This window comes from Podarcis liolepis (genome assembly GCF_965112155.1).
Source record: "Podarcis liolepis genome assembly, chromosome: 14".
Classification (NCBI taxonomy): domain Eukaryota; kingdom Metazoa; phylum Chordata; class Lepidosauria; order Squamata; family Lacertidae; genus Podarcis; species Podarcis liolepis.
In genome coordinates, this window is record NC_139569.1 from 44,834,332 (window position 1) to 44,862,229 (window position 27,898).

The 27,898-nt window shown below is 45.7% G+C and overlaps 1 protein-coding gene and 1 long non-coding RNA gene across 8 annotated transcripts; one reads left to right on the plus strand and one right to left on the minus strand.

Moving 5' to 3' along the window:
* Positions 1-1,202: 1,202 nt before the first annotated feature.
* On the plus strand, positions 1,203-25,265 carry PPCDC (phosphopantothenoylcysteine decarboxylase). Of its 7 annotated transcripts, XR_014519271.1 has the most exons (8): positions 1,217-1,247; positions 8,697-8,825; positions 14,538-14,633; positions 16,602-16,730; positions 18,603-18,771; positions 20,463-22,048; positions 22,264-23,753; positions 23,843-25,265. XR_014519271.1 is itself a non-coding variant. In XM_083476002.1 (7 exons), the coding sequence occupies exons 3-7, from the start codon at positions 8,703-8,705 to the stop codon at positions 20,546-20,548; spliced, it is 603 nt and encodes a 200-aa protein (XP_083332128.1). In that variant the 5' UTR covers positions 6,857-7,168; positions 8,028-8,436; positions 8,697-8,702; the 3' UTR covers positions 20,549-25,265. The 7 variants fall into 7 exon arrangements, 5 of the variants coding, with proteins under 5 accessions (XP_083332129.1, XP_083332130.1, XP_083332127.1 ...); XR_014519272.1 differs by having other exon boundaries at positions 1,220-1,247; positions 22,264-25,265; XM_083476002.1 differs by lacking the exon at positions 1,217-1,247 and adding exons at positions 6,857-7,168; positions 8,028-8,436 and having other exon boundaries at positions 20,463-25,265.
* On the minus strand, positions 20,708-27,553 carry LOC310693668. Its single transcript, XR_014519298.1, has 2 exons — positions 26,672-27,553; positions 20,708-25,737 (listed from the first exon to the last, which is right to left on the minus strand). It is a non-coding gene; the product is annotated as an uncharacterized lncRNA (long non-coding RNA).
* Between the last annotated feature and the right edge of the window lie 345 nt (positions 27,554-27,898).

Genomic DNA, 27,898 nt, shown 5'->3' on the forward strand with positions numbered 1-27,898 from the left:
TGGAAATGCAGCTCAATAAAGACAGTTCTTCAGGGAATGTAAGAGTTTGTTCAGATAACTAGCATAATATGCTCTGTTCAGTAGTGCTATTTTTCTAGAAAAAATGGTGCCGGAACTCGTCATGAACACCTCCCTTCTTCTCTTAGAATGGCAATGGCACCCATCAGAGGTGTCAAAACTCAACCGAGAGATGCTGGAACTGAGTTCCCCCTGAAAAAAAGCTCGCCTTGATGGAGGATGGAGAAATTGTTGGAGCATGTGTGTGTTTTACTCAAAACGTGTGACTGAAATGTAGCCTATTGCCCAAATGTAAGAGACATGTCTGCTGCTCTGTCCATTCTTTTTTCTTCTGGCTCAATGTTGGCACTGGGGCCCAAAGAAGCTTGGCTATTCAGGGAATGTGGCTCCTTGCAGAATTCCAAAGTCCATAGTAGCTCAGTACCTTTATTGGGCTAATTAAAATGTCACAAAATAGTGAACAAATGTCTTGAGTTCTACAGAATTCAAGTGTTAAGCAAGGTGTTAAGCAAGGTGGTGAGGGCAGGGGGGGAGACTGGTTTGGCGTTAAAGCCATAAAGTCTGCATTGGTCTCAGTCTTAAGATGGATTGTGAGCAGGAACAGAATTAATAGGCATTTGGAGGGCTTATAGTAAGATGTATGTACTGATGATTATTGCATTCAGCTTGTGAACAGCTGGTTGCTATGTTTTTTGTTATTATTAGCAGTATTTAAATAGTATTTCTAATTTTATTTATGTTTCTTTGTTAAATTTGCGAATAAAAAATCAGTAACTAAAAATAGTTGTGGGATTTCCTATGCCCTATGCAGGCTGCCCTTAGAGATGCTAGGATTAAGAGATACAACACCTGGCTGATTTGTTTATTTCTTTCCTTTTTTTAAAAAAAGATCTCCTAAATCCTGGAATCATCCATTAAATGCCATGAGCACCTGCTGCTTCCTCTAGCCTGGGGGGGGGGGGGAGATGGAGGAGTAAAAGTTGACGCTTGCGCGCCACTCTACATTTAAGTCTATGGTTACAGTCGTTCGAGAAAGGAACCGGAAGTTGAGCCGCACAGTTCGTCAGTCTGTCCAGTAAGTCTATGGAAGGAAGCGGAAGTGGTTTTTCGAGTACCGCTCAAATAAATGCGCCTGCAGCAGCCGTCTAGGAAGCGGAAGGTCCTTTCCCATTAGTGTCCGTGCTCCTGCGCCCCTCGCTGGAAGGTTCCGAGAACGAGTCTTCCCTCAGGTGAGTTTGGGAAAAGGGAATGTCGAGAGTCGCTGATTATTTATATGCTTTTCCTCCAGGGGGTTGCATTTCCTCCAGGGGGCTGAGGGCATCGTACCCCGTTCTCTCCTCGCCACCCCCACCCCCCGTTTTAGGCTGCAATCCTAACAACGTCTCCTTGAATTCAGTGGGGCTTACTCCCAGACAAGCGCGGTTAGGATCGCAGCCTGGGTCTCACGAACAACAGCTCTGTGAGGTAGGCCAGACTGAGAGAGGGAGGGATCGGGCCAAGGTAATGGTTACCTGGGGATCTGATCCATCCTCGGATCAAACACGCCCTGACATGCATATATACATACACATGTATTCCTCGCCGTGTTGTAGCAGGAACCCCCCCACCCCAATCATTCTGTTTGCACAAACTTCACACACACTCACACACTACATACGCCACATTTCTGTTATAAATTCATAGAAAATCAACCATACATCGGATTTGCACTGTTCCATTTTATTTTACTCCATGTGACAAGGACTATCAAAGGGGGGGGGGGTGGCTTGGTTCTGGTCAGCCATAATCCCTTCACCATCCCAGCACATCCACAGGAGCCCTGCCCAGTTGCTATGTCAACCCTGATAATCCCAGACAGAAGACAATCAGGATCACAAAGAACTTGCATATGGTAGTGGATTCAGCATGGACTGAAACAAAGGACAATAATCAGATCTTCCCTCTGGGGGCAGGAAACTGCAAACTCCCCTTTGTCTCCTGGAAAGTACTCATGGGGAGGGGGAAAGGAGGAACCAGCCAGGTGACAGGACACTCAGGTTACCACCACAACTCCTCCCTCAACCCCTCCTTTCTGTAATGTATGCATGATGTCAACCCCTCCTTTCTGTAATGTATGCATGATGTTTCTGGAGGTGGGCTTGACCTAGAGGAGGGGAATTTCAAAAGCTTTTATAAGGTCTGGCACACCATTTTTCTGGGTCTTTCCTCTCACCTGCAAGTGAGGGGAGCACCCTGTCGCGACAGTCTTTCTTCAATAAAGACCAAGCCTACAGGCTGCTGATTTGCTTCAATTTACCCTGGTTGGTGTCTTTACTTTTTGTCCAAGGGAGCCCTCAGATTTTTCCGTTAACAGTGTGCACATGGCGTGGCTGCTGAAAGGCGTAATAAAGACTGGGAGGGCTATATTGTCACTTAATAACAATTTTATTATTTATACGCTGCCCATCTGGCTAGGTTTCTCCAGCCACCCTGGGCTGCTTACAGCACATTAAAAAAATGGTAAAACATTAGACGTTAAAACATTCCCGATCCAGGGCTGCCTTCAGATGTCTTTTAAAAGTCAGATAGCTGTTTATTTCCTTGATATCTGAAGGGAAGGCGTTGCACAAGGCGGGTGCCACTACCGAGAAGGCCCTCTGCCTGGTTCCTCTCTTCTCCTGCAGGAGTGAAGAGGTTTTAAGGAGAGTGGCACTTTTACCTGTAATCCTCAACCCGTCTTCCTAAGAGTAAGCCCCTCTGAATTCAGTGGGAATTACTTCTGAGTTGACATGGTTTGCACCCTTCGTTGGCTGATTTGCAAGGCAATGTTCCCATGTTGAAAAGATAATTCAACCATAGTCAGTCCATCTTGCCCCCAAATGACAACTAGACACCCTTTTGGTGCCCAGCTTATATTTCTGAGTTTCTAACACTGCCATACATTCTAGAAAATATGGGGGTTAGAATTCCCTTTAGTTGCACAAATGTGGCATGTCAGCTTTTGTCCATTCTCTGGAGTACCATGCTTCAGTGTTCAAGCCTGATGTGTACATTCATCAGGTATGTATTTTTCTAAAGTTTGTATGTCTTTAATGAGCTGGATATTATCCTAGTTATGGAGTTATTGGAATGGACTGGAAATATTGAATGGGAAGATTTAAAAGAGAGCAGCCAAAAATTCCTGATCTATCATTCAGCAGATTACATGGAGAGGTCCTGCAGTCCCATCACTCTCCTTCTCCTATGCACACCTGCCATTTCAGAGATTGCTTAGCCTGTGTTTGGTCCTGAATTGGCATTTTCTGTAGGAAAGTAGACTAGTAAGTCATTGTGCATTGAATCCACTGTTGTCCCTGTGCTGGTAACCTGCAGGTTGTATTTCTGCAGTGTGCTGTATGTGGGGCTGCCTTTGAGGTTGGCTCAGAAGGGACGGCTAGTGCAGAATGCAGTGTCTGAAATGCTCACTAGGGCCTACTGTCATCATTGTGCTATACTGCTGTTGAAAGAATTGCACTGGCTGCCAATTAGTTACCAAGCTAAGTTTGAGCTGTTGGTTCTGGTATACCGAAAGCAGTATACAGTTTGGGACCAGGATACCTAAAAGATCAGCTCACCCCTTATATATCCAATAGATTACAGTACTGTGCTTTACAGCAGTGTTTTTCAACCGCTGTTCAGCGGCACACTAGTGTGCCGCGAGATGTTGCCTGGTGTGCCGTGGGAGGGAGGCGGGTGAGTCGGGCGGCGAGAGGCGGGGCGGCGACGGCGAGGAGAGGCCGCCCAGCGCGGGGCTCTCGCCGTCTGCCTGCCTGGCTGCCTGCGTGGCGCTGATGTCACGGGGCTGTAACGTGCCCCACATAGGCACACGCGGGGCGGCGAGCGAGCTCCCTCCCACATCCCATCGCCGCTCTGCCGCACGCTAGCTCGCTTCGGCCGGCCTACTGAGCTGTTGCAGGCGGAAGGCCTGCGCATGCGCGAGGTTTTCACGCCTTCGGGATTCCCTTCACGCCTTCCTCCTCCCGGGGCCTTGAGAGTGCGGGAAGCAGCAGCGCGAGACCGGCTGTTGAGCCTGGCAGGTATTGCGCTTGCCAAGGCAGTCATGCAGATCATCCTTTATTATCCTTTTTAAAAGTTGCATGTGGGATTGTGGCATTGTGCAAAATGCATGAATAAATCTTTCATGGAAATGGGCAGTGACACAAATCCGTAGTCATCCAGGAGGTTCTGTAAAGCAGGCAGCAGTTGGGCTTGTTTGGGCGGACAGTCTCTTCCCATACTATGAAAGAAAATGGATAGTCAGCACAAGGAAAGCCAAGGCCAGGTGAAATAAGGATCACCTGGGAAATACAGAGAACTGGACTATCAGGAAATTATTGAAATCCTAATCACAAAGAGTTTGAACAGTGTCCCACATAACCTTTGTGGAGCTTTAAATAGATTTTATTTTATTTTATTTATTGCAATGCATTGCATTGCAAACCACTCTGTGGGGATTTCTTTATCCCGAAAGGCAGCTTAAATACTTTAATAAATAATAAATCAATTCATTATAAATGAAATTGAATTTAGATTCACAGTATAAGCACAATTTAAATCAGACTCATGCCAGCTACATTACTGCCCTGGAGATGTTTGGGTTGAAAGGCAGAATACTAATTCAGTTAACAACGCCAACAACAACCTTTTTACAGGCATATGTCAAGGGCTCAGCACCTCCTTTTAAGTATTTGAATCCGTTACGTTTACATGGATATTTCCCCAGCTTCTAATAACATTTGCTCTCTTCTCTCATAGGATTTTCATACGTTTCTGGTGCTCTGTTATAGATTATTTTTAGAAAATGCTTGTATTTTTTAAAAAAAGCACAATATATACAACAATGTACAATTTAATAACACATAAATTAAACTAAGTCATTATTATATTGTAAATTAATCTGAAATAATCTTAATTCCTCCAGCATCATGTCTCTGTATATTAAATTTAGGATCAATGTTGTATTCTAGATTTAAAATGATGATTCAGTACATAAATACAGAGGCAAAATTCAGAGCTTACTAGCAACCACCTTTTTAGGTTTTCTGTAAACTGGGGAAGACATCCATGTTGGAAGTTCAATTCCTTGCTTAGCCATGAAGCTCAATGGAAATTGCCTTGCTCTTGCCCTCTCTAATCCAGTGTTTTTCAACCGCTGTTCCGCGGCACACTAGGCCCTCGGGGACCTCGTGGCTTCCGCTTTTGCGTGTGCTGCCGTCACTCTTCCCGCCATTCCCATGTATAATTCGTGCCCGTAATACAGGCAGTAAAAACTGTTCTGTATAACAACTACCCCGCCTCTCCCCCCCCCATCTAAACCCATTTTTTTTTCCTTTGCAGAAATGAGCCGCTGCATTGAGCTCACACAGTATGCATGTTTTTGCCTGGCTGTGATTGGTCCGGACTCCAGCCTGGACCTATCACAGTAGGACATCATCTTCCGACTTCCTTCCCACTCGAGCACAGAGACCAGGACTGAGCGGGAGTCGGCACTGCAGAGAGGTCGGATACTGCAGTGATGGACAGGTTTTTGAAAAGAAAAGAACTGGACTCTGAACAAAATTTGGAGCCAGATGAGAGCCCAAGTATGAGTGGGGATGAAAAGAAAGCAAAGATGGTTAGCTCAAGCAAATTCTCTGTCACAAGGCAATATAGCGAAAGCTATATTTCATTTGGATTTACTTTCACCAGAGATGCAAACCAACCAACTCCACTGTGCGTGGTGTGTGGTGAAAAGCTAGCTAACAGTGCTATGGTCCCAAGCAAACTTAAACGCCATCTCCAAACGAAACACCCTTCGCTTCAAAACAAGAATGCGGATTATTTTGTTCGCCTGCGTGAAAAAACGGAGAAACAGGCAACTTTCATGAGAAAAACCACAAAGGTAAATGAAAGAGCTCTTAAAGCTAGCTATCACATTGCTGAACTTATAGCCAAGTCAAAAAAGTCGCACACTGTGGCAGAGACATTAATACTTCCCGCCTGCAAAGCTATTGTAGAGGAGATGCTCGGACCTGAAGCAGCTAAGGAAATAGCCAAAGTCCCTCTCTCAGACAACACAATTTCCAGACGTATTAATGACATGTCTGCAGACATTGAAAGTGTGGTTTTGGAAAAGATCCATATCAGTGAGAAATTTGCATTACAACTTGACGAGTCTACTGGTATCAGTGGACATGCTCAACTCTTGGCCAATGTGCGTTTTGTTGATGGTGATGCAATTAGAGCAGTGTTTCCCAACCTTTTTTGGGCAAAGGCACACTTGTCTCATGAAAAAAATCTCGAGGCACACCACGTTACAGCCCCGTGACGTCAGCGCGCAGCGTCACGCCGGGAGGGACGCACGAAGGAGGGGGTAGGGCGAGCGGAGGCAGCGGCGAGCCCCGTTCCTCCCCATCCACCCCTTTCCGTGCTAGGAGCGCGAACAGGTGTGAGAAGGGGGTCAAACCTGTGGGCCGGCGCCGGGGAACCTCCAAGCTTTGGGGGTGGGGGGGGGAGGAGGCAGCAAAGCGAGGCAGGAAGGAGAGCGCGGCTTGGGTGGGTGAGCTTTGGCAGGGGCAGGGAATGAGAGCCGCGAGGCGGGCACTGCGGACGGAGGCGCTGCCCGCCGAGCTCGCAGGCAGCCAGGCAGGCAGACGGCGAGAGCCCCACGCTGGGCGGCCTCTCCTCGCCGCCGCCGCTCCGCATCTCGCTGCCCGACTCACCCGCCTCCCTCCGGGGACGGCGCCCCAATCAAAAATTTGACTTTAAAAAAAAAAAATCTTTCGAATTTTTTAATTTTTCCCACGGCACACCAGGCAACATCTCGCGGCACCGCGGAACAGTGGTTGAAAAACACTGAATTAGAGAAAACTTCTTTTTTTGCAAGGCATTGCCAGAAAAAACAACAGGAGAAGAAATTTTTCGGGTCACATCAGAATACCTTGAACAAGGAGGACTTAAGTGGGAAAATTGCACAAGTGTCTGCACCGATGGAGCTGCAGCCATGGTCGGGCACACCAAAGGCTTTGTAAGCAGAGTGAAGGAAAGAAATCCAGATGTGATTGTTACGCATTGTTTTTTACACCGTGAGGCCCTCGTAGCCAAGACTTTACCAGCAGACCTAGTTCATGTGTTGGATGATGTTGTGCGCATGGTAAACTTTGTAAAGTCACGACCCGTGAAAAGTCACATATTTGCAGCTTTGTGTGAGGAGATGGGAGCGAAGCATAAAACCTTGCTGTTTCATACGGAGGTCCGGTGGTTGTCGCGTGGCAAGGTCTTGGTTCGTGTGTATGAGCTGCGGGAGGAACTTAAAGTGTTTCTGACAAATGAGAGGACAGATTACGCAAAACTGCTTGCAAGTGATGAGTGGTGTGCAAGGCTGGCATACCTGGCAGATATATTTCATCATCTGAATGAACTGAACACACGAATGCAAGGCCGAAATGAAAACCTGCTTACAAGTACAGATAAAATAAATGGATTCCGTTCAAAGGTGCAACTCTGGCATCAACACGTGGAAAGTGGCAATCTTGAAATGTTCACACTCACCAAGCAATGGCAAGGTGTTCACACTGCTGCACTGTGTGAGATAATAGTTAAACATTTAAAAACTCTCGAGGGGAAGTTGTCATTTTATTTCTCTTCAGTCTCCACTGAATGCCTTGACTGGGTTAGGGACCCTTATAGCTCAGCATCAGTTGGTGGAAAGGACATGACTTTACAGGAGCAGGAGGAACTAACTGAACTGAGACAAAATCGTGGTTTCAAGCTAAGATTTGCTGATCTACCTTTGGACAGTTTTTGGTTGGAAACTGCCAAGGAGTTCCCCCTTCTGGCAAACAAAGCTATTTTGACATTGCTCCCATTTTCCACTACATATCTCTGTGAGTTGAGCTTTTCAAGCATGATTGCTATAAAAACTAAATACAGAGAGAGACTGAGAGCTGTTGATGAAGAGCTACGTGTGTGTCTTTCTTCGATTCCAGCCAGAATATCAGCTTTGTGTTCAGCCAAACAGGCCCAGGTTGCGCACTGAATAAAGTATTTTATAATTTTTCATATTTCTGTTTACTTACTATTTCATAATAAAGTAATTATAAAATACTTTCTTTGGGTTTATTTGATTCCTATTAAAGAGAATTACTTTATATATAGTCAATATAGGCACAGAGTTAATTTTTTAAACATTTTCTAATGGTGGTGTGCCTCGAGATTTTTTTCATGAAACAAGTGTGCCTTTGCCCAAAAAAGGTTGGGAAACACTGCTTTACAGGATATAATCTCATCAGGAGGTCCATTCCATACAATATAGGAATTGGGCCTTTAGCGTGGTAGTACATACCCTTTGGGACTCCCTCCAGATAGGCACTGTCTCTATTGTCTTTTCAGTCCCTACTGAAGACCTTCCTTTTTCAACAGGTAAATGGAAACCTTTATGCCACTGTGTTGGAACTTGTCCTTGCATATGGAATTGCTTTTAGTTGTATATGTTTTTTCATATGGAATTGTTTTTGTTGATGATGTTCTTACTAAAAGTAAAATATCCTTTCAAATATTTTATGCGAAGTGATTTATCCACGGAATCAAGGAAATAAATAAACAAAAACTGGCCCTACACAGATTCCTGAAATGATGTTTGAAAGCAACAACAGTCCCATGTTTTCCTTGTTTGCATACAGAATGTGATGGTTCCCAAGATTGAAATGGATCCCATGCAGAAGAACACTCACATCCTTGTTGGTGTTACTGGAAGTGTGGCTGCTTTAAAGTTGCCTGTTCTTGTATCAGAGCTTCTAAAGATACCTGGGGTGAGTAGTTGTTACCTGGGCTGATGCGAGTAAATTGCTGGCTTTTGTGTTTACAAAGTGGGACTGGTCATTGCTTCTTTTTCTTTGTGTCCTTTTGCATTGGGCACAAACTGACTTAATAATTAGGCAAAGAGTTTCTCAAGGCACTATGTAAAAGAACATAACATGCCACAGCAAAAATATATTTCCTATATCTCTAGGCTACCTTTATCCAATTCATCTACCTATTGTTCTTGATTAGTGCCTGTAACATGTCTAAAATTGTTTGGAAGTGCTCTGTAGAGTTTAAAAGATAAAGATACTGTAGTCCCCTACAGGGGCGCCGACTTATAAAAAATATTGGGGGAGCCCGCGAAAGCTCATGAATAATAAATAAGCTCATGAATATGCAGATAAAGTGGCGCCGCCTCCTCGTGAGCGAATAGGGGAGAGCGTGCTGCGCCTATTAATCAGCTCCGAAGGAAATTGGGTGGAGCTTTTGCTGGGGAGGGAGGGCAGGAGGCATGCAGCCCGACCCTGTGCATTTTGGGCTGGGGGAGGGGTGGCGATGGCGCTCCGCTGGAGGGGCGCCCGAGATTATTGGGGGGCGGAGCCCCCCAAACGAATTTTTAAGGGGGCTCGGGCCCCCTCAGGCCCCATGGAGTCGGCGCCTATGGTCCCCTACCTGCAGACTCACTACCATGACACAAAATAAATTGTGAAGGAAGAGGAAAGCAAGTAAATTCAGCCACCAGTAACCTCAGCAGGATCCTCTGATCTGGATTGGTGACCTTCCTTTTAAGTACACATGCAAAGCAGTCCTTAGGCCACAAGCTCTTTTACCCTGACTTTTGAAACTTTAGGTGTATATTTTAGGACCCACTTGATTTTCTGTGATCATAAGTTGTTTTAAACTGTTTTTAATGTTGTGTTTTTGGGACGCGGGTGGCGCTGTGGATTAAACCGCAGAGCCTAGGACTTGCCGATCAGAAGGTTGGCGGTTCGAACCCCCGCGACGGGGTGAGCTCTGCGACGGCTTGCTTGTTCCCTGCTCTTGCCAACCTAGCAGTTCGAAAGCACGTCAAAGTGCAAGTAGTAGTGGAGTGTCTCTTCCCGCTCTGGCGGGAAGGTAAACAGCGTTTCCGTGCGCTGCTCTGGTTCGCCAGAAGCGGCTTAGTCATGCTGGCCACATGACCCGGAAGCTGTATGCCGGTTCCCTCGGCCAGTAAAGCAAGATGAGTGCCGCAACCCCAGAGTCGTCCACGACTGGACCTAATGGTCAGAGGTCCCTTTGCCTTTACTTTTTTAATGTTGTGTTTTAATTGTTGTAACCAGCCCTGGGACCTCAGGGTGAAGGGCAGGTAATTAATAATAATGGCAGAGGCCAGAGATCGTATCCCAGTGACAGAACAGGGCCTCTGATGTTGATCAGAAAGCACAGGATAAAGCAGCCCTTAAGGCAGGGGTCAGCAAACTTTTTCAACAGGGGGCCAGTTCACTGTCCCTCAGACCTTGTGGGGGGCCGGACTGTATTTTGAAAAAATAAATAAATGAACAAATTCCTTTGCCCCACAAATAACCCAGAGATGCATTTTAAATAAAAGGACACATTCTACTCATGTAAAAACATGCTGATTCCCGGACCGTCTGTGGGCCGGATTTAGAAGGCAATTGGGCCAGATCCGCCCCCAGGCCTTAGTTTGCCTACCCATGCCTTAAGGTATCCAGATCCCAGGATTTTCTGTCAAGTTACACCTCATGCAGTTCAGGTTTAGGAAGGCTACTCTGAATAGACTTGGGAGGTTTCATGGGAACAGACATGCTTGCAGCTATATCATCCCTTGAGCTGTTGTATGTAGTAATGCCTCCGACCGGTAGATGTCACTGTTAGCCAAGGCTGAGTGGGTTTAATAAGTTGTGTTTTCCCCCCCCCTCTTTAGGCTCAGGTTACAGCCCTGGCTTTTGCAGTAACCTGTGAACCTATTTATGCCCATCTAAGATGATTTGCGTTCCGTTTGAATGGATGCTAGACTGCATCTTTTGGAAGAGGTGTACTGTACTTCACTGGCTAAAGTGGTACCTCAGGTTAAGAACAGTTTCAGGTTAAGAACGGACCTCCGGAAAGAATTAAGTTCTTAACCCGAGGTACCACTGTAGTCTGAAATAATCTGGACGGTGTCGGGTTGGCAAAGACTAGGATAAACCTTTGCAGTTAAAGACCAATGAGAAAACAAAATACATTGTCATTTGATTCAAGATGGCTCCTGTTGAGCTATGATTCCAGTGGCTGCTTAATTTGTTACCTGCTAGGAAGCGTTCCTGTGCAGAACTGCCTGCAGAGACTGGGGATAAATTTTCATGCATACAAAATATACCTCAAGAAATGCCTTAATCCAGGGATTAGAACCTGCAACCTTCCTGAAGTTGTTGAATTCCAACTGTTGTCAGCTCCAGCCTGCCTGGCCAATGGCCTGGGATGATGGGAGTTGTAGTCCAATTATACCTGGAGTGCCACAGTTTTTTCATCCCTGCCTTAATGTGCCATCAGACTCCTTGATTTGCAATCCGGGGGTGCCCCCCCTCTCTCCACAATATAAAGACTATTTGTATATAGAATTGCAGTCTAAGAAAGTCCACCTGGTTCTTTCGATTCTGGCATACTGGGAACAAAAAAGGCTTCCTTCATCCAGAGTTTATTCTGAACCAGAATGTTGCTCATCAACAGTCATGATTACATTCCAGCTTGGATAGCAGAACTGAGCCTCCCTCGACCTTGATGCTGGAATGCAAGGGAGGCTGATTAATGGCTTTAACTGGCCCTGTTCCGCCATTAAATAATGGACTAGGATGAACAACAACAGCAATGTTGTACATTCACTTTGGTCAGCAGCAGCTGGGAAATCTTCATGGCTTTGGCCTGGAATGTTTCCCTGATAAGACACCTATAATGTTCCGGTCTCCCTGCTTTAAGCAAACAAAGGGAAACTTGTCCAATTCAGTTTCCCCCCCCCCAGTCCTGTGGTCTCCAGATATTGTTGAGTAACAACTCCTATCATTCCTGGCCATTGATCTTGCTGTCTGGGGTTGGTCCAGCAGCGCCCGAAGGGCCGGAGGGAGGAGAAGGCTGGTCTAAATGATGTTGCAAAATTGTCATAGCCTGGCAATTGAGCTGTAGATGTTGGACTACAACTCTCATCATCCCTGATCGTTGGCTGTGCTAGCTGGGGCCGATGGGAGTTGGAGTCCAGCCACAGCTTCCCCAACTCTGATCTATACAGAAATGAATTTAATTGGGAAAGTGACTTATGGGAGGGTTGAGAAAGATAGACAAAGGGAAGTATAGAAAAGGATAAGTCATTTATTCCCCAGATCTCACTTTGTTTTTAAGGCAGTTGTGGGGAGGGTCTTTTCTGGACTCCAGTTTTTTGCCATTTCTCTTACAGAGGAGAAAGGGGCTTCATGTTTTGATTTCCCCTCTTGCTTATTATACATGCCCCGGGTAATGTTTACACTGGAGTAGTTCTTGGAAAGCTTCTGTTTTCTAGGACTGAATGTTTTGTTTCTTTTTTCTCTCCAGTCCTTATTGCTTCCTTTTTGGCATTCCATTTCCTTCTGATTCTTTGGAATGAGACCTGTTTTCAGATTTTTACTAGTTTTCACCAGAGGACCACTTCTATGTTTCACTACTTCTTACCTGAGACCCACATGAATCTTTCTCCTTCTTATTTAGGTCTTGATTGGTAGCTATACATTTCTTTTGGTATTTATGTTAAAATGGCGGGCTGTTAGAACAACTAGGAATTTATAGTGTGATGCTATACATGCATACTCAGAGAAATAAGTCTCATTCAGCTTATTGGGACTTACTCCCAGGTAACCGTGGGAGCCTTAGAAAGATTCTGTACCAGTATAGGAGGTGGCAATGAAGGATGGCAGTATTCAACTTGTTGCTGTTTTTGGAAAGTATACTGTGCCTTCCTGTTCTTTCTGCATTATGCAATTCTATGCATTAATAATTGTATATATTAGTCATATTCACCTTATGCTTTAGTACAGTGTAGTCTTTCATATGCTTCTCTTTCATCTTTCATGGACATATTATTCTTTTGTGCTACGTTTCTATCATGGTCACAAGCTTGTACGTATTTGCCATTTGTCTACAGGGGGAACTTCAGCCCAGGGGCCAAATCCTGCCCTCCAGACATCTCTGTTTGGCTTCTAGGACTGTCCCTACCAAACACTTTCCTCAGCCACCTTCCTTTCTGGCCTTGCTTTTTACCCTCCTTGAGTCCTCGAACTCTGTTCACGCTTCTTGCTTGTCTGGGTGTTAGATGGAATACGTTGAGACTAGCCTACCGTACAAAGATAAAGCCAATCTGTTGCACAAAGGTAACACTCACACTTGTTTCTGTGCCTATTTTCACCTCTGGCCTTCCTCGCTACTGGCACGTGGCCCCCAGAAGGTATGAAAATGGTTCTCTAAACCTGGCCCGCTGTGATTTCAATCCGCCTTGGAACCAAGTCCACAGAAGCAATTTAACCTGCAGAGAAATGTTCTCGTCTGCTGGGGACTGTCTGAAGAGGCATGGAGAATGCCATCCCTTCGTCAGCAGCCCTTTGCAGTTCTTTGCTGTGCACAGAGGGAGGTGCTTTTCCATCGCACCTCCTTCAGCCTGCTCCCTCACCTGAATGCCAGTTCCTTTTCACCTACCTAGTCACCTGTCAGGTGAGTGCTTAATTGCAAGGCTGATGGGAATTAACTTTTCAGGTGAGTTTTGCTTGGAATCTGGTTCTGTGGCCCTATCTGACTGCACCTCCACTAGCTTGTTGTTGTTGTTGTTTAGTCGTTTCCGACTCTTCGTGACCCCATGGACCAGAGCACGCCAGGCACTCCTGTCTTCCACTGCCTCCCGCAGTTTGGTCAAACTCATGCTGGTAGCTTTGAGAAGACTATCCAACCATCTTGTCCTCTGTCATCCCCTTCTCCTTGTGCCCTTCATCTTTCCCAACATCAGAATCTTTTCCAGGGAGTCTTCTCTTCTCATGAGGTGGCCAAAGTATTGGAGCCTCAGCTTCAGGATCTGTCCTTCCAGTGAGCACTCAGGGCTGATTTCCTTCAGAATGGATAGGTTTACTGGCAGAATCCGAGACCAGGGAGAAGAGTTGGTGAAAGAAGACTGGAAGAAATTTAAAGACTATTTACAGAAATATTGCAAAATTAATGAATGTTAGAAGGATGTTGGATAGAAACTAAGGGGTTTCCAGCTGTAATGCTTTAGGAGATATGAAAAAAAGGTTTACAAATGGGTAAAAGCTTAATGGTAAGGATTTGCTGAACTAATAAATTGAAGTGGAATACAAAGAAGGGAGGTATGAGGAGGTCTGGGGAAATAAACATAAGGAAGATATGTTACGGAAAATTATTTGTTTTTTAACTGTTTTTATGTTGTATTTTGTATTTTGTTTCTTTTTATTTTTCATTTTCATTGTTATATTTTAAAAACTTTAATAAATATCTTTTGGGGAAAAACACAGAATGGATAGGTTTGATCTTCTTGCAGTCCATGGGACTCTCAAGAGTCTCCTCCAGCACCATAATTCAAAAGCATCAATTCTTCCACTAGCTCAGTGGAGTACAAATAAAAGTTAAGCTTCAAAAGATTTAAACTCTTTATCTCAAATGGCTTATTTTCTTTCCTCCTCCTCTGTGCTCCCCCCCTTTTTTCTTTCCAGGTGGAAGTGCGGGTGGTGACTACTGAGAATGCAAAGCACTTCTATAACCCCCAGGAGGTCCCTGTGACCCTCTACAGCGATTCTGATGAATGGCAGGTTGGTGTTCAGTGCCACTTAACTTTTCAGTTAGGAACATAGAAAGCTGTCCTATACTGAGTCAGACCACTGGTCTCCATTCAACTTAGTATTGCCTACTCTGACCGCCAGCAGCTCCGCAAGATTTCAAGCAGGGTTCTCTCCCAGTCTTACCTGGAGATGTCAGCATGTGTAGGGCAAAGCACATGCTCTACAGCACCTCTCCAAAATCAGCATCCTTTTTAAAAAATGAAGCAAAGCATACTGGTTTTTTTAATAAAAAAATTCCTTCCAGTAGCACCTTAAAGACCAAATAAGTTAGTTCTTGGTATGAGCTTTCGTGTGCATGCACACTTCTTCTGATACTTCTTCAGGTATCTGAAGAAGTGTGCATGCACACGAAAGCTCATACCAAGAACTAACTTAGTTGGTCTTTAAGGTGCTACTGGAAGGAATTTTTTTATTTTGACTATGGCAGACCAACACGGCTACCTATCTGTAACTGGTTTTTTTAAGAGTGTGAAGGGAAGTAGAGAAAACAAGACTGTCAATTCATTCCTGCCCACCCCCAAAAGGATGCTCAGAAGCTCCTTGCCACACTCCATGCCAGCCTTTGCAGGGCTGCGAGTGTCCTGCCTGCACACCTTTGCTCTTGTAAAGAGCAAAGTGTTGCTTGCGTCTTCAGGTGTTCAAGCCTCGCATGATGAGGGAGAGAGAGGAGAGGAGCCCGTTGGCTCTAGGCTCTTGATTGCATCCCTTTCTTGGGTTTAAGCACCTTCCCATATTGAAAGGGCATCCCTTTGCAGCTGGCAACCCTTTCGGGGTGTTGAGATTTCCTGCATGATTGAGGACCCTGGAAGTTCAGAGTTGCAAATCACTTGAGAATCCTCTGCCAATAGAGCAGTCTCCTTACATTTAGCCCTCCGACTCTTGGAGGGCGACAGGGTCAGCGATGGAGGGGTTGGTGCTAGCGTGCTGCCTCCCTCATGCGATTCTTTGCATGCAGCAGATCTGAACTCCCAGATAGAGCTTTGGCTGAAAGGGGATCTGGTTTGCACCCCAATTCCCATTTATGTAGACAGTGTTCTGCAAAAGGATAATAACTTTCTCAGGTTGCAGAATTCACCTTTGGAATTTGCTTTCCTTCGGGGCAGGTGGCAGAGGGTCCTGCATTGCACATCTGGTATTATTTGAATTACAAGTATGGTCTAATTGTACCATGTCAACTTTACAGAGCACAGGATGTTCTACGTGATGGAGGTGTCCCCCCCCCCAATGGAATCTCTCTCTCTCTCTCTCTCTCTCTCTCTCTCTCTCTCTCTCTCTGTGTGTGTGTGTGTGTGAGAGAGAGAGAGAGAGAGAGAGAGAGAGAAGGGGTGTCTTGTCTCTGTTCTGCATTTTTCTTTTTTCTTTTTTAAATTTCATCTTGATTGAAAGTTTAAAAGTACCTAATTATATGTGCACTAAACATGGTGGGACGTAAATAAAAGAGAGAAAAAGAGAAACAGCACTCATGTAGAAGGGAAAGTAAAGTAGGGGGGGGACGGGGAAAACCCCCAAAACTGTATGCTTTACAAAGTTGTTATTGTACTTCACCAGATCTTAACCTATTACTGTATTTGTAAGAATGGATTCCAAATATCATTGAATTTGTCCATGGCAAGTCTGCATTTATATGCAAGTTGTTCACACGTTGCGAGTTTGTATAAGTCTTCAATCATACTGTAGAAGAGAACTGCATTTTTATTTTTCCAATTCATCAGTATCAGTCCTTTTGTTGTAATAAGGGCACGGAGAGTCCACTCTATTGTCCTTTTGTCTCTGTTCTGCATTTTTCTAAGGTGAGAATTTCCCTTGCCCCTAAACATTCCACATAACCTTCAGATATCTTGCAAGATGCAGTGGGGCTTAGTGTCTGTTAGTGTGTTGTGCATATAATGTAATGAAACATACCAGGTGATTTCACTGATTTGAGGGTATTTCCTGCAGCTGTGGAAAAAGCGTGAGGATCCTGTGCTGCATATTGACCTGAGGCGCTGGGCTGACCTTTTGCTGGTGGCTCCTCTGGATGCAAACACCCTGGCCAAAATGGCCAATGGCCTCTGCGACAACTTACTGGTGAGTTTCTGCAAGCTTTGTCTGATGCTTCATGCAGATGTCCCCATCACTGATGCCTGCCTGTATCTTCCAAACTTCTGTTTATCTGTCCATTTGCTTGAGGCTCGGGTTTACACTTTCTTGTATTGAACTGGAAATCCTAGAATGTGTTGCAAAGAAACTAAATAATTTGCTTCAGATTCATACCTCCATGCCCTTGTTCTTTGCCTGTGTGCCCATTTCATCATTTTTTGGTGGAATACAGCTACTTAATTTCCTTTAATGCAAATAATATTTTATTAAATTTATATTCCGCCCTTCCCAGAGGTGCTCAGGAGGGTAAACAACAAGAGATAAAACAGCAAAAACATATTGAAAAACATTTCCGATACAGGTGCAGACTGGGAAAGATCTCTACTTAAAAGGCTTGTTGAAAGAGGAAAGTATTCTGTAGGCACTGGAGAGGCAATAGATATGGTGCCTTTTTAAGGGGAGGGTATTCCAAAAGGACGTGGGTGGCGCTATGGGTTAAACCACAGAGCCTAGGACTTGCCGATCAGAAGGTTGGCGGTTCAAATCCCCGTGACGGGGTGAGCTCCCGTTGCTCGGTCCCTGCTCCTGCCAACCTAGAGGTTCAAAAGCACGTTGAAGTGCAAGTAGATAAATAGGTACCGCTCTGGCGGGAAGGTAAACGGCGTTTCCGTGCGCTGCTCTGGTTGGCAAGAAGCGGCTTCGTCATGCTGGCCACATGACCCGGAAGCTGTATGCCGGCTCCCTTGGCCAATAAAGTGAGATGAGCGCCGCAACCCCAGAGTCGGCCACAACTGGACCTAATGGTCAGGGGTCGCTTTACTTTTTTATTCCAAAGGGAAGGGGCCACCATAGTACAGGCCCAGTTCCTACATTGTGTGGAAAGCGCTTCCTGATTAGATGGAATCTGCAGGAGACCCTCAGCTACAGAGAACAGCGATCAATTGGGTATATATGGGGTGAGATGATCTTTCGGGTACTAATGATTACATGATGATTATGAGTAGTGTTCAGCTAAGTTTGACTCCAAGTAGATCCACTGAAATGAATGAACGTTGCTAAGTTAGAGCCATTAATTTCAGTAGGTCTAGTGTAGTTGAATTCCATCCTGTGAGTTTAAGACCATGTTTCTAGGCAATACTTCCAAGTTCTTGTTTTGACCCTTAAAAGGTCCAAGCCTGCCTTCCCCAACCAGGTGCTCTCCAGATGTTTTGGTCTTCAACTCCCATCAGTACCAGCCAGCATAGTACCTGCATCAGTACCTGCCTGCACTTTGGTTGTATCCAGCATTCGTCATCCTCTGGGTAGACACGTTGAAATTAATGGGCATGGCTAATGTAGCACCATTATTTTCAGTGGGTCTACTCTGATTCACACTAAGATGAAGACGACTCTGGGGTGGGGGCTATTCAGGACAGGGCCTTTTCTGTGGTGACACCCAATCTCTGGGACTGCCATGTCCCAGGTGCCTACATTTGTTGGCTTTTAGACGCCAGTCGAAAACTTTGCTTTATTTTCCCAAGCTTTTCAGTGAGATATGTCCCATATCTGTGACTTCCATCTTGGCTGCATTCAGATACTCAACTCACCTTTCATATTTCATTCTTGTTTTGCTGTTTCTCCCCCCCCCCCAATTATGAATTGTTTTAAGCTATTGTGTGCCAATTTATTAATATGATGTTCATCGCTTTGGGGGTCTTTGGGCCACAAAGCCCCAGCGAACAGTAGCATGACTCATCTGTGGTCGTTTCCAGTTTGTCAGCCAAGGAATGGGATGGGCCTTTCCTTTCCTTGCTTGCATTTGTGCAGATGCACTACCCATGTGGCAAGAGAGGCTGTCCAATGCTTTGCCTGCCTTTGCAGACATGCGTCATCCGCGCCTGGGATCTGAGCAAGCCGCTGCTTTTCTGCCCTGCCATGAACACCGCCATGTGGGAGCACCCCATCACTGCTCAGCAGGTTGATCAGCTCAAGAGCTTTGGCTATGTGGAAATCCCTTGCATTGTGAAGAAACTCATCTGTGGAGATGAAGGTTGGTAGATAGCCAGCACACTTTCCCTTCGTCCTTCCTTCCCTTAAATGAAATTATGGGCATGGCAGGAGGTACGCAACCCTGCCTCTGTGGGCTGGTTCCCATGCTGCGTTTCAGAGATGCTGCTGGGCTCCTTTGAGTCACTCCGGGAACATTCAGAAATTGCTACACATTCTTTTGAAGAAAGCTTCCAATATTTACAGTGCAATCTTATATGCATATACCTCTGAGTAATTCCCCTTGAAGAAGATACGTCTAAAATCGCACTGTCAGTCACTGGAGCAAGACGGTTGGAGCATATTAAACCTATCCTGGTCCGACTGCACTGGCTACCAATTAAGCTTCCGGGTCCAATTCAAAGTGCTTGTTTTGCTCTATAAAGCCTTAAACAGCTCAGGACCGCAATTTCTCAAGGACTGCCTCTTTCCATATGAACCGACACAGACCCTGAGATCAACTTCTGAGGCCCTTTTTCATGTGCCGCCTCTTCGAGTGGTCCAGAGGATGGCAACATGAGAACGGGGCCTTCCCTGCAGTGGCTCCCCGTCTGTGGAATGCTCTGCCCAAGGAAGTTCGCCTGGTGCCTTTGGTTGATTTGATCCTATGCCCTTTTAAAATGTGGGGGCTTTTTTTGGTGGGGGCGTGTTATTGGGTTGTTGTTTTTATTCTGATTGTATATGTTGCGATCTTTTCTGTGAACCGCCCTGAGAGCTCCAGGTATAGGGCGGTATATAAGCTCAATTACCGTATTTTTCGCCCTATAGGACACACTTTTCCCCCTCCAAAAATGAAGGGGAAATGTGTGTGCGTCCTATGGTGCGAATGCAGGCTTTCGCTGAAGCCTGGAGAGCGAGAGGGGTTGGTGCGCACCGACCCCTCTCGCTCTCCAGGCTTCAGGAGAGCCCCACCGCCAGACCCACAAGCTCGGGGGACAGCGGGGAGGCACAGCGCGCCATTCCCGCTGTCCCCCGACTTGGCTAGAAGGCTGGCAGGGGGAGAAGCCTGCTCCTCCCCGTCGCCAGCCCCGCAAACTCGGGAGACAGCGGGAGGCGCAGCGCACCTTTCCCGCTGTCCCCCGACTTGGTTAGAAGGCTGGGGGGGGGGAGAAGCCTTCTCCTCCCCATCGCCAGCCCCGCAAACTCTGGAGACAGCGGGAGAGGCGCAGCGCACCTTTCCCGCTGTCCCCCGACTTGGTTAGAAGGCTGGCGAGGGGCTTCCCCCTCCTCCAGCCTCGCAAGCTCCCAGAGCCATGCCAAAGCTGCACACAGCTTCGGCATCGCTCTGGGTCCTGTTCTGGGGGCCCCCCGCCTGGGGGAGGGGAAAATAAATCCCCCCCTTTATTTCTCCCCCCCCCCAATCTAGGTGCGTCCTATGGGCCGGTGCGTCCTATAGGGCGAAAAATACGGTAATCATCACCATCATCACCACCATCAGTTTGATTATCTGATTAATAATTTCAAAGGTGGTCCTTCAGTTGTTGTTGGACGCCCCTGGCTCCCATCATCCTTGATGATTAGCCATGCTGGCTGGGGTTGATGGGAGTTGGAGTTCAGCAACATCTCGAGGGCTGTGGTTGCCCATCCCTGGTCAAAAGGAAGGTGTATTCAGCCTTGGAGATCAGAGCTGGAGGATAGAATCATTTCTCCCTGTGGAGGAGCTGGCCTCACCCTGCTTCTGTCCTCGCTTTACAGGTCGTGGCGCCATGGCAGAAGTGCCAACCATTGTGGCGAAAGTAAAGGCGATCCTGTCAGAGCGGGGCCTGTCGGCACACAGCTGATCCCCAGGAACAGACAGCATTTCTTTCTCCTTCTGGGACTATGAAGGTAGAAAGAGCAGGGAGGGAAAGTGAAGACCACAAAAACTGGATCCAGTCCTTACTGGCAGCTCTGTCTCTGCATGGTTGGAAACCTCCTGCACTTGAACTTGAGAGTTTTGATGGGGGGGGGGAATCCTCTGTAATTCCTTTCGTGCAACCCCAATGCTTGTTCCAGCTTGAAGAGGGAGTTGTAAACTCACAATATGCCGGGCAGTTTTATTGGTGTGGCATTTACCTTGTGGACAAGAGAGGGTGTTCATAAAAAGTCAGGAAAGCAGCTGTAGTAGAGGTTCATAACGGTTTCTTAGGTGTAGCCTTTGCACCAGGGAGTTCACAGGATTAGAATGGGAGCTGTTTCACAACTTTCCTGGGGTTAGGCTTCCATCAGTAAGTCTGCTTAGGGGCCCTATGACTTTAGCTTTTGCTGCTCCCCATGTCTGCTGACGTTCAGGAATGTTGACATCTAAGACACAAGGAAACAGACCCTCTGCAGGAGAGGTCTTGTCAGGCTTCGCTACCGCTGTGTAGTGCTTTCGGCACCTTGATTTGGGGCTGGGGTGGGCGATGGCCTGGGAATTTCTTTGCTGAGAAACGGGCTAAACAAACATTCACAATTGATTAACAGCTTTGTTACACAAGAGTTGGAGTGGTGCAGTCCGGGATTGGATGGTGGGAGGAGATCCATTCCAGGCCCGTCTCTATCCCTTTGATCCCTGCCGGTGGGCCAGTGTCAGGTGGGGTCGGTGGACTGGCCTGCCTGGTCAGTGGCCTGTCACATAAACACAGCAGAGTTTGCTCTCGTGTCCTTAGAGTGCATTTAAAACCAAAGCAGCTTCTACACAAACACGGGCGCCTGGTACAAAACGTACATGAAGGGCAAACTTTGAACTGCTACGCACAAGAGAAACATTGGATCCTTCTCAGTTTCCTACAGATAAAAAGCTCTTTGTAGTTTTCCCACCTTGCCTTCCAGCTTGTCGCAGGGACACTACTTCCTGCGTGGGGATGGAGGACTGGGGTTAAGGGCATGAGATTCACCATAGGTCATCATCTCTCGGAGACGGAGCACAAACTTTGCGCCCAGAAAGAGCCTCTGGTTCCACAAGTCGGCAGCTTGGCAGGGCAGGGGTGGCCTTGAGAGAGCCATGACCAATTGGAGTTAGATGGAACAATGGCCGCAGGAGGCTGATTTCTTGCCTTCAATCTTTGGTTCTCAGACTGCAGGGACGGCATAGCTGAAGATGGCAGGGAATTCCAGGGAGAATGGATTCTTTGCCCTGAAGCATACAGTGCCTTTTCCCTCCACCGGCCAAGACCTGGGTGGCTTGAGCCCCTGACTGAGGACCCTCACTGATCCACACTGAACTTGTGGGGGCAAAAGTATCATCATTGCCCTGTCACCCCACCCAGCTGCTCTTGGAAGAGCTGCTGCTTTGCCTTACCTAGGAGAGAACAAAAGATGCCCTGGTATACAGTGGTACCTCGGGTTACAGACGCTTCAGGTTACAGACGCTTCAGGTTACACTCCACTAACCCAGAAATAGTACCTCGGGTTAAGAACTTTGCTTCAGGATGAGAACAGAAATCGTGCGGCGGCAGTGGGAGGGCCCCATTAGCTAAAGTGGTACCTAAGGTTAAGAACAGACCTCCAGAACGAATTAAGTTCTTAACCTGAGGTACCACTGTATTCTAAATTTGCTGCTGGATTAATTCCCCAGTTCACTGCAGCAATTGAGAAGCTGACCCATAGACACAACTTTCTTTGCCTATACTTGGTTTGAAGTAGCTTCGGGATGAATATTTTTGGGTTGCGCTCTGCGGCGACCCGGAAGTAACAGAGCACGTTACTTCTGGGTTTCGCCGCTCGCGCATGCGCAGGCGCTCAAAATGACGTCACGCGCAGTCGCGTGTTATGTTCGCTTCAGGATGCGAACGGGCTACAGAACGGATCCTGTTCGCATCCAGAGGTACCACTGTACAGGCCATATATTTCTTTGTGCTTTTGGGGACAAAACCATTGGATGGAGTCTCCCCCTGGAAGACAACCTCTGATTTTGACTGGAGCGATGGCATGGCAAGGGATGTCAACCAGTTTTCTCTTCATGATCAACCCCCCCCCCCATCTCTGCTATCAGCTCCATTGCGCCAACCCAGTGCCTGCATTGTGTCTGTATTCTACCCCAACCACCAAAGTGGTGCAAGTAGCTTGGGGAGTAAGACAGTTTTGATCAGGAAATGGGAGAAAAGACCAGACACATTTCCTATTATTTCAGTGGGTAGAGTAAGTAGTTTGCATACAAAGAGTCCCTGTTTCTAATTCCTGGCACTTTCAATGAAAGGGATCTTGGACAGAAAGTGTGATGGGAAAGTCCTGTCTCCTGGGGAGACTCTGCCTATCAAGGTAGATGGACGAATAGTCTCACCTGGTATAAAACAAGTCCTCTCTCCCTATGTACATGCGTGTTTTGCTTTCAAGCCAAACCAACCGTGGATTTTCCATGCCAGAATTGGCTGGACCAACGGTGTTTCCAGCAGTGCTGCTGCCGCCTGTTTATCTAATGTGAGCCGTCAAAGAGGGTTTTTATAGGCATTGTGCAATGGCTGCCGTCCAAAGCTCAGGGCCAGGGGAAGGCGGTGCTTTCTGACAATTTGCATGCGCAACATTGATGTTTGCAAACTGGCCTTGCAGACTGGCGACCAGCTGCATTTATAAATATTGACAGAAGCTTGCTTGCCTCCCTATGCCCAGCGAGGCCAAGCAGATAAAAGTCCTGGGAGACTCCTCTGCTTTGCATGTTGCATGGCAGTGCAGACACAGCATGCAGCTGTGCACTTTTACTCGGGTTTCGTCACTGAGGGATTCTGTGCCCCGTCGTATCTGCCCTCTCACCACTGACGGTGGAGGCCTGGCAACCCCCAAAAACAAATTTTGCCCAGTGCACACAAAAAATTGCCGCATCTGCAAAACTCCCAAGTTAACCTCTGAGATTGATCTTTAATGCGATTGCTCTTCTAAGTTTTCCATGGAAGTGTCCGCCACTCGTATCTGTTGTATGAGTTGAATCGTTCAAAAGTGCAATCCTGCACATGTTTGCTCAGAAATAAGCCCCTCTGGGCATCATTGGGGCTTACTCTCATGTAAGTGTGCATTGGGCTGCAATCTCTAGTTCAGGCATAGGCAAACTCGGCCCTCCAGATGTTTTGAGACTACAACTCCCATCATCATTGTAGTCCCAAAACATCTGGAGGGCCGAGTTTGCCTATGACTGCTCTAGTTGCTCTCTTCCCTGCCTTTTCCAAGAGAGGCTCTTGTACAGGGTCACATGATGTGGGTTGACCTCTTGTGCTCCGTCATGTGACTTGAAGACCCATTTAGATGAAGTGTTTCGGTCTTGATAAACCTGTTCCAGGCTAACCCCACTAAGCAGGTGGGTGTGACTCCAGGTACATTCTGTTTGGCTGACAACCCAGCAACTCGGAGACGAAAATGTTGCAAGATATCGCTGTAGAACAGACAGAACAGGTAGTTTAGAGTTCCTTAATTGAATTGCTTCTTAGCAAAGGATGGGATAGAAATACTCCCCTATTGTACTTTTCACCATCATAAACAAAAGGGGCAGAGGCTTTCTTTTTTATTTTCAATGAAAGCTGAACATTCAGGGAAAGGTCCTGGTATGTCCTTAAGGTTCTCAGGCCTCCACTGGCTGCTTTGGCTTTGCCACCCAAACAGTCTACAGTGGTACCTCGGGTTATATACGCTTCAGGTTACAGACTCCGCTAACCCAGAAATAGTACCTCGGGTGAAGAACTTTGCTTCAGGATGAGAACAGAAATCGTGTGGCGGCGTCACGGTGGCAGTGGGAGGCCCCATTGGCTAAAGTGGTATCTCAGGTTAAGAACAGTTTCAGGTTAAGAACGGACCTCCAGAACGAATTAAGTACTTAATCTGAGGTACCACTGTACAGTGGTCTGTTGGACTGGTTGCCTGCTAAGGGTACAACATGCTGTAAATTTTAATTCCTTTTCCCACAACCTTTCCCACGCACTCAATTCTATATTATGTCCTATGTCTCTCACCTAGTTAAGCTGACTTAACCATCTCGTCCTTTGTCTCCCACTCCAACAATAATTTATACATCCTGGAAATTAACTTTCCTGACGATTCTATAAGGTCCCTTTCAAATTGTGAATTTTGTATCACAAACCCATTTTTCTTGTCAACTTCAAACAAGGTTAAAGGAGTGGATAATGTTGAAGAATGCACACATTTTAGATCTTGAAGGACACAATATAAAATTTGGCTGGCATGCATGTCTATGGTATGGTAAAGCTGAAATATATAAGAGCTTCTTGAATCATGTAGTCAGGAAGAATTTGTTTAGAGTATGGGATAAATACAAAAACCTGCTTGAAAGGAGAACATGGCGCTCACCCGCGGAAGCAGAATCCTTGAGAATATCGCCAATGGATAACATATAGAGATTTACTGGACTTTTCACAATAAGAGATCAGATTGAAGAAGCTGGAAGATGTTAGTTATGTGGTAACAGACTGCTTACAATATTATCAAGTCAATGAAATTTATTATTTGCCTTTTATTTGTAAGCTGCCTTGACCATATTTTATATTGAAAGAAGGGATGAAAAAAATAATAAATTTAAATGAGTGGAACTAAAAATTGACTGGTGTTCTAAATAAATATTAGAGTCTTTCTCATGCTGTGATTGCCCGGGGCAGGATTATGATTGTTAATATGTTATGGAAGCTCGTGATAATTAAGGAAGTGATTAATTTTATTATTATTATTGCACTATCATCACTGGAGAAGATGATGTATCTGTCAAGGGTATGTGGACTTCACATTTGGTACGTGGTAATGAATAGCTGGCCGCATCTCCCCCCGGGGTTGACCTTTATGTATATAGAAAAAAGCTGAGTTTTAATTAATGCATTGCCAGGCCTCCTGTCCTGCTTTGCTAAGGACAAATTAAGTCTTTGAACAGAGCTTGGGAGTCTGTCTTTTATGTTGTGAGAACGCAGTACTGAGTCAGCAGCATCGTCCTAGAATAATAACCCACGAACCCCAGAGGCTCTCTGGCTTCTAGTCCACCCAGGTCTTGAATACATGCAAGGCAGCAACCTTGGTGAAGCTGAAGAATCATAGAATCATAGAGTTGGAAGAGACCACAAGGGCCATCGAGTCCAACCCCCTGCCAAGCAGGAAACACCATCAGAGCACTCCTGACATATGGTTGTCAAGCCTCTGCTTAAAGACCTCCAAAGTAGGAGACTCCACCACACTCCTTGGCAGCAAATTCCACTGTCAAACAGCTCTTACTGTCAGGAAGTTCTTCCTAATGTTTAGGTGGAATCTTCTTTCTTGTAGTTTGGATCCATTGCTCCGTGTCCGCTTCTCTGGAGCAGCAGAAAACAACCCTTCTCCCTCCTCTATGTGACATCCTTTTATATATTTGAACACGGCTATCATATCACCCCTTAACCTCCTCTTCTCCAGGCTAAACATGCCCAGCTCCCTTAGCCGTTCCTCATAAGGCATCGTTTCCAGACCATTTTGGTTGCCCTCCTCTGGACACGTTCCAGTTTGTCAGTGTCCTTCTTGAATTGTGCCCAGAACTGGACACAGTACTCCAGGTGAGGTCTGACCAGAGCAGAATACAGTGGCACTATTACTTCCCTTGATCTAGATGCTATACTCCTATTGATGCAGCCCAGAATTGCATTGGCTTTTTTAGCTGCCGCGTCACACTGTTGGCTCATGTCAAGTTTGTGGTCAACCAAGACTCCTAGATCCTTTTCACATGTACTGCTCTCAAGCCAGGTTTCACCCATCTTGTATTTGTGCCTCTCATTTTTTTTGCCCAAGTGCAATACTTTACATTTCTCCCTGTTAAAATTCATCTTGTTTGTTTTTGCCCAGTTCTCTAATCTGTCAAGGTCGTTTTGAAGTGTGATCCTGTCCTCTGGGGTGTTAGCCACCCCTCCCAGTTTGGTGTCATCTGCAAATTTGATCAGGATGCCCTTGAGTCCATCATCCAAGTCGTTGATAAAGATGTTGAATAAGACCGGGAGAGGCCTGGGTCTGGTCAGCACCTGTGTAGGAAAGTACCTGGGCGCCCTCTTTACCCTGCCCTGAGTTGCGTTGCTGTGGAACAAATGGTAGTGGAGAGCTTTTCGCTGAATGTCATGCTGGTCAAATATTTTGTAGCTCATCAGAGGAGCTATGCACCCAAATGAACATCAGGGTATGTGTGTGCATGGCTTTTGCATCTTAGTTATTAATAGTTTTTTATTAGGTTTTCTGTTTTACAATTTAAGATACTCATTTTACATCCTTAAGAAATCAATGATTTCCCTTCTTCTCTTTCCATGGTTCATTTTGCTTATCTTATACCCCTGCATATTTTACAAAAAACTATACCAATCGGTTTTCCATTATTCCATTATTTACACTGTTGAATTTATCTTAATGCTGCTGGCGTTTTCAGCTGTACACAATTATTTTCCATATATTCAATAAACGTTTTCCAGTCTTCTTTAAACATATGTTATTGTTCTCTTATTCTATACGTTAAGTCTGCGAGTTGTGCATATTCTGTCAACTTAAGTTGCCATTCTTCTTTAGTTGGGACCTTGCTCGTTTTCCATTTTTGGGCTAACAAAACATGGGCTGCAGTAGTAGCATACATAAATAACCTTTTTTGACACCTGGGAATTTAGTTATTAGTTATTATACATTTTTCCAATACATGGAAAAACCCCCCAGAACCCTCAACATTCCCCCCCCCCCACTTTAATATATATATGCCATCCCTGCTCCCTCCTCCCAAATAGGTAAGTCCCTCTACCCATCAAAGCTCACAAGCACTTTTCATGCATGCATGCTTATACTAAAAGGCACCAGTCCAAATTTCCAATTTGTAAGATTTACTGACATTTTTAGCGATACTGATATTTTTTTTAAAATGATATTTATTAAAACAAAAGAATTTTTAAAATTACACAGAAAAACAGACAAAATTACAAAAAAAACCAAAACCAAAAACATAAGAGAAAAAAGAGAAAAATAAAACCATGCCTTTCAAATTCTCCAATTTCCATTACCTTCTTTTCATGACCTCCTCCTCCTCCCATCTCTTGTATCTTAATTAGTAATTGTCACAGCAAATCCTTTCCATAATTCATAATATTTTATCATTGCGTTACCTTACTCTGTTCTCATTTTGTCTTATAAAAACGACCTTAGATCTTAAAACTTAAATCTTTTTTACCAACTTCTCATAACCATTACCT